The sequence below is a fragment of the Engystomops pustulosus genome, chromosome 2 (genome assembly GCF_040894005.1).
Source record: "Engystomops pustulosus chromosome 2, aEngPut4.maternal, whole genome shotgun sequence".
Classification (NCBI taxonomy): Eukaryota; Metazoa; Chordata; class Amphibia; order Anura; family Leptodactylidae; genus Engystomops; species Engystomops pustulosus.
In genome coordinates, this window is record NC_092412.1 from 261,132,511 (window position 1) to 261,145,796 (window position 13,286).

The 13,286-nt window shown below is 51.1% G+C and overlaps 1 protein-coding gene across 1 annotated transcript; it reads right to left on the minus strand.

Moving 5' to 3' along the window:
* Positions 1-2,223: 2,223 nt before the first annotated feature.
* LOC140116832 (cystatin-A1-like) lies at positions 2,224-12,577 on the minus strand. The gene is made up of 3 exons (XM_072133267.1): positions 12,390-12,577; positions 3,015-3,113; positions 2,224-2,469 (listed from the first exon to the last, which is right to left on the minus strand). Exons 1-3 carry the CDS (start codon positions 12,546-12,548, stop codon positions 2,320-2,322), a joined length of 408 nt encoding a protein of 135 aa, XP_071989368.1. The 5' UTR covers positions 12,549-12,577; the 3' UTR covers positions 2,224-2,319.
* Between the last annotated feature and the right edge of the window lie 709 nt (positions 12,578-13,286).

Consider the following 13,286-nt stretch of genomic DNA (forward strand, 5'->3'; position numbering starts at 1 on the left):
CTTCTCCATATCACTGTCCCTGCAGCTTCTATCCTCCTCCATATCATTGTCCCCGCGGCTTCTATCCTCCTCCATATCACTGTCCCTGCAGCTTCTATCCTCCTCCATATCACTGTCCCTGCAGCTTCTATCCTCCTCCATATCATTGTCCCTGCAGCTTCTATCCTCCTCCATATCACTGTCCCTGCAGCTTCTATCCTCCTCCATATCACTGTCCCTGCAGCTTCTATCCTCCTCCATATCATTGTCCCTGCAGCTTCTATCCTCCTCCATATCACTGTCCTGCAGCTTCTATCCTCCTCCATATCACTGTCCTGCAGCTTCTATCCTCCTCCATATCATTGTCCCTGCAGCTTCTATCCTCCTCCATATCACTGTCCCTGCAGCTTCTATCCTCCTCCATATCACTGTCCCTGCAGCTTCTATCCTCCTCCATATCACTGTCCCTGCAGCTTCTATCCTCCTCCATATCACTGTCCCTGCAGCTTCTATCCTCCTCCATATCACTGTCCCTGCAGCTTCTATCCTCCTCCATATCACTGTCCCTGCAGCTTCTATCCTCCTCCATATCACTGTCCCTGCAGCTTCTATCCTCCTCCATATCACTGTCCCTGCAGCTTCTATCCTCCTCCATATCACTGTCCCTGCAGCTTCTATCCTCCTCCATATCACTGTCCCTGCAGCTTCTATCCTCCTCCATATCACTGTCCCTGCAGCTTCTATCCTCCTCCATATCACTGTCCCTGCAGCTTCTATCCTCCTCCATATCACTGTCCCTGCAGCTTCTATCCTCCTCCATATCACTGTCCCTGCAGCTTCTATCCTCCTCCATATCACTGTCCCTGCAGCTTCTATCCTCCTCCATATCACTGTCCCTGCAGCTTCTATCCTCCTCCATATCATTGTCTCCGCAGCTTCTATCCTCCTCCATATCACTGTCCCTGCAGCTTCTATCCTCCTCCATATCACTGTCCCGCAGCTTCTATCCTCCTCCATATCACTGTCCCTGCAGCTTCTATCCTCCTCCATATCACTGTCCTGCAGCTTCTATCCTCCTCCATATCACTGTCCCTGCAGCTTCTATCCTCCTCCATATCACTGTCCCTGCAGCTTCTATCCTCCTCCATATCACTGTCCTGCAGCTTCTATCCTCCTCCATATCACTGTCCCTGCAGCTTCTATCCTCCTCCATATCACTGTCCCTGCAGCTTCTATCCTCCTCCATATCACTGTCCTGCAGCTTCTGTCCTCCTCCATATCACTGTCCTGCAGCTTCTATCCTCCTCCATATCACTGTCCCTGCAGCTTCTATCCTCCTCCATATCATTGTCCTGCAGCTTCTATCCTCCTCCATATCACTGTCCCTGCAGCTTCTATCCTCCTCCATATCACTGTCCCTGCAGCTTCTATCCTCCTCCATATCATTGTCCCTGCAGCTTCTATCCTCCTCCATATCACTGTCCCTGCAGCTTCTATCCTCCTCCATATCACTGTCCCTGCAGCTTCTATTCTCCTCCATATCAATGTCCCTGCAGCTTCTATCCTCCTCCATATCACTGTCCTGCAGCTTCTATCCTCCTCCATATCACTGTCCCTGCAGCTTCTATCCTCCTCCATATCATTGTCCTGCAGCTTCTATCCTCCTCCATATCACTGTCCCTGCAGCTTCTATCCTCCTCCATATCACTGTCCCTGCAGCTTCTATCCTCCTCCATATCATTGTCCCTGCAGCTTCTATCCTCCTCCATATCACTGTCCCTGCAGCTTCTATCCTCCTCCATATCACTGTCCCCGCAGCTTCTATCCTCCTCCATATCACTGTCCCTGCAGCTTCTATCCTCCTCCATATCACTGTCCCTGCAGCTTCTATCCTCCTCCATATCATTGTCCCTGCAGCTTCTATCCTCCTCCATATCACTGTCCCTGCAGCTTCTATCCTCCTCCATATCACTGTCCCTGCAGCTTCTATTCTCCTCCATATCAATGTCCCTGCAGCTTCTATCCTCCTCCATATCACTGTCCTGCAGCTTCTATCCTCCTCCATATCACTGTCCCTGCAGCTTCTATCCTCCTCCATATCACTGTCCCTGCAGCTTCTATCCTCCTCCATATCACTGTCCCTGCAGCTTCTATCCTCCTCCATATCACTGTCCCTGCAGCTTCTATCCTCCTCCATATCATTGTCCCCGCGGCTTTACACATCAGACACATATTTTGCTTCACTACTTTCATTGTCTTTATTATATCATCTACAAATGACAAAGGTTCTTATTTATCGATGATGAAGCTATTTGTCGTCTCTTCCGGTCTTCCATGTGTTTAGTGAATGGGGAAATCCTCGAGAGGGTCGTCCTCAGTTTTCCCACATTCTTTTCCAGTAACTTCCACTAAATCTGAGACGACAGGTAGAGCCAGGATGGGTCCTGCTATTTGCTTCACATGACAGTACAGCTCCCCTCCGAGATGGACCTGAGGAGAGACAGAGGGACAGGTGACACAGTTGCGGCACATGGTGTGGGTGGAGGGGACTGCTCTGTGGGGGTCATTTATCTTATTTTTTTTCTGTCCTTTTTAAGTTTTTTTTGGGTGCATTACAATTTTTGTTCTTTTTTTGGGGACATTTTGCAACGTCTGCCGGACATTTGTTTGTCGGACACATTTATCGTCTATTCCAGATGTGACACATGTAGCAAATGGCATTTATCATTTCAAATTGTCTAAAATTTGAGACATTTTTTTGACGCAAAAAACTAGAGCCGAAACCAGACTTATGGAAAACATAGAAAATGTAAAAAAATAACTTGAGACATTTGTGCGACATTTCTGAGACATTTTGTAACAAATGTCTCCAAAGGAGATCGGAAAAAATACCAGGAAAAAGTGAGACTCATAAATGACCAAAGTAGCAGAGGGTAAAAAGACAAAAACAGAGAGGGATGAGATAAATGACCCCCTATATTGGGTTATTACAGAGCGCCCCCTAGTGGGCTGGCTTTTTTTTGCAGGTCATTTACCTTGATTAACCTAAATTTGCCGTTCTTTGCTTCTCTGTAGGAGACGGCCTCTGCATCTTCAGGAATAGCCGGAGGACTGAGATTCAGCACAGACAAAAGCTGATGACACAAAAAAGGATAAAATAAAGGGTCAAATAGGCACAAGTTATCACAAAGAGCAATGACATGTAAGTGCTTGGACCTTTGTGTGGTGGGTCCTGAATTGACTTCCTACATCTGGTACTAGAATCAGCTTCTTGGGGATTGGAGGATGCATCCATTCTACCTGCTTTCCATCGGCGGTTACAGGACCTTTGGAGGACTATCAAAGGTCCTGAAATGTCTCTTGTGTACATGTGTATTGAGAGCAGGAACAGATGTAAGCGGATTTCATGGGTGAAGAACCTTCTCAATATAACATATAATTGGTGGTTTTGGTGGTCAAGGCCCCCCTACGAGACTCGGGCCCTGAGCTATCGCCCAACCACCCATAATATAATCCACTACTGCTGAGCCCTGGTGCCTCTGCCCCAATGTTACATCTACTTGATCATCACGGACATGTTTGTTCATGGCGCCTCTGGTCCTAATGTCTGCAGGACCTGCGCCCCCTAGAACAGTGATGGGGAACCTGTCACCTACCAAGTGCATCCAAAAGCCACTTAATTAGAGCAAAGTCCTAACACTTTCGATTCCAGAACTGCTATGATTCATCTGTAAATCATATAAGCGATCTGATGAAACAAATACGTTGACATAATGAGGGGAAATTTATAATCTCTCCATGATCCCCATGACCTGAATGATTGGGGGGGGGGGGGGGGAGTCTGCAGTATACACTCCGATCATAATCCTGGCCTGGTGATCCCCCTTAGCCACACCCCCAATCACTCCCTGGCCACGCCCCAAATTTTAACCATATTATAATAATAAAAATCATCTCAATAATAATTTTTTTTTTTTGTCCTGAATGGGATTAGAACCCAGAACCTGCAGTGTCCATGATCAATAATGACACAGCGCCTCAACCCACTGAGCTATAACCTCTGTGATTATCTAGTCGGGGAATTTTGGTAACTAAGAACTGTCACTGCTACTGTTACACTGTGACACGGGTTTAATGCCCTGATATATAGAGAGGGATCTTCTCAGAGATTATTGTAATTATTAAGACTTTTATTATTATTATGGAGATGATTATTATTATTATTATGGAGATTATTATTATTATTTTTACTATTATTAATAATCATCTCCATAATAAAAATAATAAAATTTATAATAATAATAATAGTCTCAATAATTACAATAATAATCTCTGATAAGATCCCTCCCTATATATCAGGGCATTAGTCTGTGCCACAGTGTAACAGTAGCAGTTGCCAGCTCTTAGTTACCAAAAATCCTCAGCTGGATAATCACTTGGCTTATAGCTCAGTGGATTGAGGCTCCTATCTCTAATGCAGAGGGTCTAGGGTTCGAATCCCAGACTACACAGGACACTGCACATAGTATATACTGGACATAGGACACACCCTGCACATAGTATATACTGGACATAGGACACACTGCACATAGTATATACTGGACATAGGACACACCCTGCACATAGTATATACTGGACATAGGACACACTGCACATAGTATATACTGGACATAGGACACACTGCACATGGTATATACTGGACATAGGACACACCCTGCACATAGGACACTGATCATAGTACACAGTGCATTGCTCTTAGTGAATGTGGGCCACTATATTTTATTTTGTTGCACTATTCAATGTTACTCATGTAAAGTATTGGGATATGTCTCCGTGCTGCTAGCCCTGCCCCTTGCGTCATCATGTGACTTGTGTTCTACAGACTCATGAATCCCCTGGCCCTGCTTCCCCCTCCCCTCTCAGTAGACCCTGATGACTTGTGTAGTGTAGTCACAGGGGGAGCAGTCACTATCAGCATGGATATAGCAGAGACTTTTTCTGTGCATTGGGGGGATGGGGCTGATAGGGGGAGGAAGCTTCCTAGGAAGTTTCTCTGATTGGATACATTATAAATAAGATACATTGCAAAATATTTTGTTATTAAGTTGCTTATCATTTAAAGGAACCTATCAGGCGATTTGACTCATGAAATCACCCGGAGATCCTTCTGGAACATTGGTCTAGTGTCCTGAATCAGCGATGTCTGGGCCCGCAACAAAAAATGTATTTAAAAAATCTTTGGGACACTGAACCCCCTGACCATAAGGACCTGTAGATGTTTTATGGTCCTGGATTTCCCTGATGGGTTCTCTACAACTGTGATGGGACCTGGTCGCCTCGTCTGGGGAGGGGAAGATGGAGGGTAACAAGGTGCGGGTCACCTCACCTCCCGTAGGACCTGCGCTTGTCTGTTATTATCAGAAGAGAAATGAGGCTGAACCCCGAGTCCTGCACAGATATTATCACTGCGGAGAGGTCTCTGGGTCCGGTCCCATGGAGTAGGAGGTGAGTAGGAGGCGTGTAGAAGGCGTGTAGGAGGCGAGTAGGAGGCGTGTAGGAGGCGTGTAAGAGGCGAGTAGGAGGCGAGTAGGAGGCGAGTAGGAGGCGAGTAGGAGGCGTGTAGGAGGCGTGTAGGAGGCGTGTAGAAGGCGTGTAGGAGGCGAGTAGGAGGCGAGTAGGAGGCGAGTAGGAGGCGTGTAGGAGGCGTGTAAGAGGCGAGTAGGAGGCGAGTAGGAGGCGAGTAGGAGGCGAGTAGGAGGCGAGTAGGAGGCGAGTAGGAGGCGTGTAGGAGGCGAGTAGGAGGCGTGTAAGAGGCGAGTAGGAGGCGTGTAGGAGGCGTGTAGGAGGCGTGTAGGAGGCGAGTAGGAGGCGTGTAGGAGGCGAGAAGGAGGCGTGTAGGAGGCGAGAAGGAGGCGTGTAGGAGGCGTGTAGGAGGCGAGTAGGTGGCAAGTAGGAGGCGTGTAAGAGATGAGTAGGAGGTGAGTAGGGATGAGGTTATGTGGACATCACTACTGATATTCTGTAAAGAATTAACCTTTGTGTAATGAAAAGTTCTACAATTTTTCCTCCCAACTTTTGGCCCCTTTTTTTTTTTAAATAAACCACGCCCATTGCCCCACCCACAAGTGTAGCATAATATCGATCTTGGTGGTCCCCAGATAGTACAGTGCCCCTTACTTTGGCCACCACCCCCCATGGACCCGTATAATTACACCTAATCCAACTCTGAAACATATAAAACTTTTTTATTTTATCCTTCCTTTACATTTGGTTTTCCACTCTTATTTATCTCCCCAAACTTACACATAAGCCTACCTGTACTCCTACCCCCACCCCTCCTCACATGGTGTGGACCCTGTTCTCTATCCTCCTCCCCCTGTGGCCCTATGTCCTCCAGCCTCCTGTCCTCCAGCCTCCCCCTGTGACCCCCTGTACTCCAGCCTCCTCCTGTAGCCCCCTGTCCTCCAGCCTCCTGTCCTCCAGCCTCCCCCTGTAGCCCCCTGTCCTCCAGCCTCCTCCTGTAGCCTCCTGTCCTCCAGCCTCCTCCTGTAGCCCCCTGTCCTCCAGCCTCCTCCTGTAGCCTCCTGTCCTCCAGCCTCCTCCCGTAGCCTCCTCTCCTCCAGCCACCCCCTGTGACCCCCTGTCCTCCATCCTCCTCCTGTCCTCCATCCTCCTCCTGTAGCCCCCTGTCCTCCAGCCTCCTCCTGTAGCCTCTTGTCCTCCAGCCTCCTCCTGTAACCCCCTGTCCTCCAGCCTCCTCCTGTAGCCTCCTGTCCTCCAGCCTCCTCCTGTCCTCCAGCCTCCTCCCGTAGCCTCCTCTCCTCCAGCCACCCCCTGTGACCCCCTGTCCTCCATCCTCCTCCTGTGGCCTCCTGTCCTCCATCCTCCTCCTGTAGCCCCCTGTCCTCCATCCTCCTCCTGTAGCCCCCTGTCCTCCAGCCTCCTCCTGTAGCCTCTTGTCCTCCACCCTCCTCCTGTATCTCCTGTCCTCCATCCTCCTCCTGTAGCCCCCTGTCCTCCATCCTCCTTCTGTAGCCCCCTGTCCTCCAGCCTCCTCCTGTGGCCTCCTCTCCTCCAACCTCTTCCTGTAGCCCCCTGTCCTCCAGCCTCCTCCTGTATCCTCCTGTCCTCTCCTGCCTCATCCTGTCCTTCAGCCTCCTGCCTCCTCCTGTCCTTCAGTTTCCTCCTGTAGCCCCCTTTCCTCCAGCCTCCTCCTGTAGCCCCCTGTCCTCCTGTAACCCCCTGTCCTCCTGTAACCTGTGTCCTCCTGTAGCCCCCTGTCTTCCTGCCTCCTCCTGTCCTCCAGACTCCTGTCCTCCAGCCTCCTCCTGTAGCCTCCTGTCCTCCAGACTCCTGTCCTCCAGCCTCCTCCTGTAGCCTCCTGTCCTCTCCTGCCTCCTCTAACCTCCTGCCTCCTCCTGTCCTCCAGCTTCCTCCTGTAGCCCCCTTTCCTCCAGCCTCCTCCTGTGGCCTACTGTCCTCCAGCCTCCTCCTGTAGCCTCCTGTCCTCTCCTGCCTCCTCTAACCTCCTGCCTCCTCCTGTCCTTCAGCCTCCTGCCTCCTCCTGTCCTCCAGCTTCCTCCTGTAGCCCCCTTTCCTCCAGCCTCCTCCTGTAGAGCCCTGTCCTCCTGCCTCCTCCTGTCCTCCTCACATGACTAGAGATATAACGAGTCGTGCACCTGTGTGAAATCACATGACTAGAGGTATAACGAGCCGTGCACCTGTGTGACATCACATGACTAGAGATATAACGAGCCGTGCACCTGTGTGAAATCACATGACTAGAGATATAACGAGCCGTGCACCTGTGTGACATCACATGACTAGAGATATAATGAGCCGTGCACCTGTGTGACATCACATGACCGGGGATATAACGAGCCGTGCACCTGTGTGACATCACATGACTAGAGATATAATGAGCCGTGCACCTGTGTGACATCACATGACCGGGGATATAACGAGCCGTGCACCTGTGTGACATCACATGACTAGAGATATATCAGGGCATTAGTCTGTGCCACAGTGTAACAGTAGCAGTTGCCAGCTCTTAGTTACCAAAAATCCTCAGCTGGATAATCACTTGGCTTATAGCTCAGTGGATTGAGGCTCCTATCTCTAATGCAGAGGGTCTAGGGTTCGAATCCCAGACTACACAGGACACTGCACATAGTATATACTGGACATAGGACACACCCTGCACATAGTATATACTGGACATAGGACACACTGCACATAGTATATACTGGACATAGGACACACCCTGCACATAGTATATACTGGACATAGGACACACTGCACATAGTATATACTGGACATAGGACACACTGCACATGGTATATACTGGACATAGGACACACCCTGCACATAGGACACTGATCATAGTACACAGTGCATTGCTCTTAGTGAATGTGGGCCACTATATTTTATTTTGTTGCACTATTCAATGTTACTCATGTAAAGTATTGGGATATGTCTCCGTGCTGCTAGCCCTGCCCCTTGCGTCATCATGTGACTTGTGTTCTACAGACTCATGAATCCCCTGGCCCTGCTTCCCCCTCCCCTCTCAGTAGACCCTGATGACTTGTGTAGTGTAGTCACAGGGGGAGCAGTCACTATCAGCATGGATATAGCAGAGACTTTTTCTGTGCATTGGGGGGATGGGGCTGATAGGGGGAGGAAGCTTCCTATGAAGTTTCTCTGATTGGATACATTATAAATAAGATACATTGCAAAATATTTTGTTATTAAGTTGCTTATCATTTAAAGGAACCTATCAGGCGATTTGACTCATGAAATCACCCGCAGATCCTTCTGGAACATTGGTCTAGTGTCCTGAATCAGCGATGTCTGGGCCCGCAACAAAAAATGTATTTAAAAAATCTTTGGGACACTGAACCCCCTGACCATAAGGACCTGTAGATGTTTTATGGTCCTGGATTTCCCTGATGGGTTCTCTACAACTGTGATGGGACCTGGTCGCCTCGTCTGGGGAGGGGAAGATGGAGGGTAACAAGGTGCGGGTCACCTCACCTCCCGTAGGACCTGCGCTTGTCTGTTATTATCAGAAGAGAAATGAGGCTGAACCCCGAGTCCTGCACAGATATTATCACTGCGGAGAGGTCTCTGGGTCCGGTCCCATGGAGTAGGAGGCGAGTAGGAGGCGAGTAGGAGGCGTGTAGGAGGCGAGTAGGAGGCGTGTAGGAGGCGTGTAGGAGGCGTGTAGGAGTCGTGTAGGAGGCGAGTAGGAGGCGTGTAGGAGGCGTGTAAGAGGCGAGTAGGAGGCGAGTAGGAGGCGAGTAGGAGGCGAGTAGGAGGCGTGTAGGAGGCGTGTAGGAGGCGTGTAGAAGGCGTGTAGGAGGCGAGTAGGAGGCGAGTAGGAGGCGAGTAGGAGGCGTGTAGGAGGCGTGTAAGAGGCGAGTAGGAGGCGAGTAGGAGGCGAGTAGGAGGCGAGTAGGAGGCGTGTAGGAGGCGAGTAGGAGGCGTGTAAGAGGCGAGTAGGAGGCGTGTAGGAGGCGTGTAGGAGGCGTGTAGGAGGCGAGTAGGAGGCGTGTAGGAGGCGAGAAGGAGGCGTGTAGGAGGCGAGAAGGAGGCGTGTAGGAGGCGTGTAGGAGGCGAGTAGGTGGCAAGTAGGAGGCGTGTAAGAGATGAGTAGGAGGTGAGTAGGGATGAGGTTATGTGGACATCACTACTGATATTCTGTAAAGAATTAACCTTTGTGTAATGAAAAGTTCTACAATTTTTCCTCCCAACTTTTGGCCCCTTTTTTTTTTAAAATAAACCACGCCCATTGCCCCACCCACAAGTGTAGCATAATATCGATCTTGGTGGTCCCCAGATAGTACAGTGCCCCTTACTTTGGCCACCACCCCCCATGGACCCGTATAATTACACCTAATCCAACTCTGAAACATATAAAACTTTTTTATTTTATCCTTCCTTTACATTTGGTTTTCCACTCTTATTTATCTCCCCAAACTTACACATAAGCCTACCTGTACTCCTACCCCCACCCCTCCTCACATGGTGTGGACCCTGTTCTCTATCCTCCTCCCCCTGTGGCCCTATGTCCTCCAGCCTCCTGTCCTCCAGCCTCCCCCTGTGACCCCCTGTACTCCAGCCTCCTCCTGTAGCCCCCTGTCCTCCAGCCTCCTGTCCTCCAGCCTCCCCCTGTAGCCCCCTGTCCTCCAGCCTCCTCCTGTAGCCTCCTGTCCTCCAGCCTCCTCCTGTAGCCCCCTGTCCTCCAGCCTCCTCCTGTAGCCTCCTGTCCTCCAGCCTCCTCCCGTAGCCTCCTCTCCTCCAGCCACCCCCTGTGACCCCCTGTCCTCCATCCTCCTCCTGTAGCCTCCTGTCCTCCATCCTCCTCCTGTAGCCCCCTGTCCTCCAGCCTCCTCCTGTAGCCTCTTGTCCTCCAGCCTCCTCCTGTAACCCCCTGTCCTCCAGCCTCCTCCTGTAGCCTCCTGTCCTCCAGCCTCCTCCTGTCCTCCAGCCTCCTCCCGTAGCCTCCTCTCCTCCAGCCACCCCCTGTGACCCCCTGTCCTCCATCCTCCTCCTGTGGCCTCCTGTCCTCCATCCTCCTCCTGTAGCCCCCTGTCCTCCATCCTCCTCCTGTAGCCCCCTGTCCTCCAGCCTCCTCCTGTAGCCTCTTGTCCTCCACCCTCCTCCTGTATCTCCTGTCCTCCATCCTCCTCCTGTAGCCCCCTGTCCTCCATCCTCCTTCTGTAGCCCCCTGTCCTCCAGCCTCCTCCTGTGGCCTCCTCTCCTCCAACCTCTTCCTGTAGCCCCCTGTCCTCCAGCCTCCTCCTGTATCCTCCTGTCCTCTCCTGCCTCATCCTGTCCTTCAGCCTCCTGCCTCCTCCTGTCCTTCAGTTTCCTCCTGTAGCCCCCTTTCCTCCAGCCTCCTCCTGTAGCCCCCTGTCCTCCTGTAACCCCCTGTCCTCCTGTAACCTGTGTCCTCCTGTAGCCCCCTGTCTTCCTGCCTCCTCCTGTCCTCCAGACTCCTGTCCTCCAGCCTCCTCCTGTAGCCTCCTGTCCTCCAGACTCCTGTCCTCCAGCCTCCTCCTGTAGCCTCCTGTCCTCTCCTGCCTCCTCTAACCTCCTGCCTCCTCCTGTCCTCCAGCTTCCTCCTGTAGCCCCCTTTCCTCCAGCCTCCTCCTGTGGCCTACTGTCCTCCAGCCTCCTCCTGTAGCCTCCTGTCCTCTCCTGCCTCCTCTAACCTCCTGCCTCCTCCTGTCCTTCAGCCTCCTGCCTCCTCCTGTCCTCCAGCTTCCTCCTGTAGCCCCCTTTCCTCCAGCCTCCTCCTGTAGAGCCCTGTCCTCCTGCCTCCTCCTGTCCTCCTCACATGACTAGAGATATAACGAGTCGTGCACCTGTGTGAAATCACATGACTAGAGGTATAACGAGCCGTGCACCTGTGTGACATCACATGACTAGAGATATAACGAGCCGTGCACCTGTGTGAAATCACATGACTAGAGATATAACGAGCCGTGCACCTGTGTGACATCACATGACTAGAGATATAATGAGCCGTGCACCTGTGTGACATCACATGACCGGGGATATAACGAGCCGTGCACCTGTGTGACATCACATGACTAGAGATATAATGAGCCGTGCACCTGTGTGACATCACATGACCGGGGATATAACGAGCCGTGCACCTGTGTGACATCACATGACTAGAGATATAACGAGCCGTGCACCTGTGTGACATCACATGACCGGGGATATAACGAGCCGTGCACCTGTGTGACATCACATGACTAGAGATATAACGAGCCGTGCACCTGTGTGACATCACATGACCGGGGATATAACGAGCCGTGCACCTGTGTGACATCACATGACCGGGGATATAACGAGCCGTGCACCTGTGTGACATCACATGACTAGAGATATAACGAGCCGTGCACCTGTGTGACATCACATGACCGGGGATATAACGAGCCGTGCACCTGTGTGTTCTTATCTAGTATGACAGCAAACAGAGATCTAGAAAAAAATTGAGGGATTGATATAGAAAGTATATTGGAAAAAAATGTATAACTTTTCATTGCACGAATGTTACGAATTATTTGCTTAAATCAACCTGGTGCCGTGTACGAGACCTTCTGTATATCCTGCAGTTTTGTATTGCAAAAGTTTTGACATCGAAGATAAGAAAGTCCTAGTACGTGTGGAAGTGTCCCTCAAGCAATTACCTTGGTGAGACCTTAGGTTCCTGGGTTTTCAATCACACCAGGGACTTTCTCCGCACTAATATTAGGGACAAAGAGACTACAACAACCATCTGACACAGTGAATGTTAGTAGGAGAAGGACGGGTCTGAGGTCCTGTGCATGAGAAGGTCCTGGCAGCCGGTCGTTACACAGGACCAGGAGTAACGAGAAGCTGAGGAGGTCACTTACCGACTTCAGGAGATCTTGTATCCCTGGGGTAGCCGGCTTTTCTGGTCCCAACTTTGCACCACCTCCATTGCTACCACCTCCCAGGGGCAGGAATCCATAGGCGCAGTGCTGGGAAATAACAGCAAAGACAAAAAGCAATGCAAACTGTATGGCGGCCATTGTGAGTGCTAGCTCTGTGGTCTACAGCTAGGAACCTCCACCCCGGCTTATATACCCCTGGAGAGGAGCTCATAACAATGGGAGGAGGACCTGATCTCTCATCACTGTCTGTAGGGGAAGGTCTGTTCTGCTGTACTGGCCCAATAATCTGTTTAACCCCTGCACTGCCTAATCCTGCAAATGTAGAGAAGGGATCGCACTGTATAACTTCTAACTAGCGCAAAAAGCTTCTGTCTTCCAAATTGAATTGGTTCTGTTCTCCTTTTGGTTTCTAAAACTGGTTATTAAGACTCCAGGAGAGAAGATGTCAGGGCACCTGGGAGGGTGAAGATGTCAGGGCACCTGGGAGGGTGAAGATGTCAGGGCACCCGGGAGGGTGAAGATGTCAGGGCACCCGGGAGGGTGAAGATGTCAGGGCACCCGGGAGGGTGAAGATGTCAGGGCACCCGGGAGGGTGAAGTTGTCAGGGCACATGGGAGGGTGAAGATGTCAGGGCACCTGGGAGGGTGAAGATGTCAGGGCACCTGGGAGGGTGAAGATGTCAGGGCACCCGGGAGGAAGAAGATGTCAGGGCACCCGGGAGGGTGAAGATGTCAGGGCACCCGGGAGGGTGAAGATGTCAGGGCACCTTGGAGGGTGAAGATGTCAGGGCACCCGGGAGGAAGAAGATGTCAGGGCACCCGGGAGGGTGAAGATGTCAGGGCACCCGGGAGGGTGAAGATGTCAGGGCACCTGGGA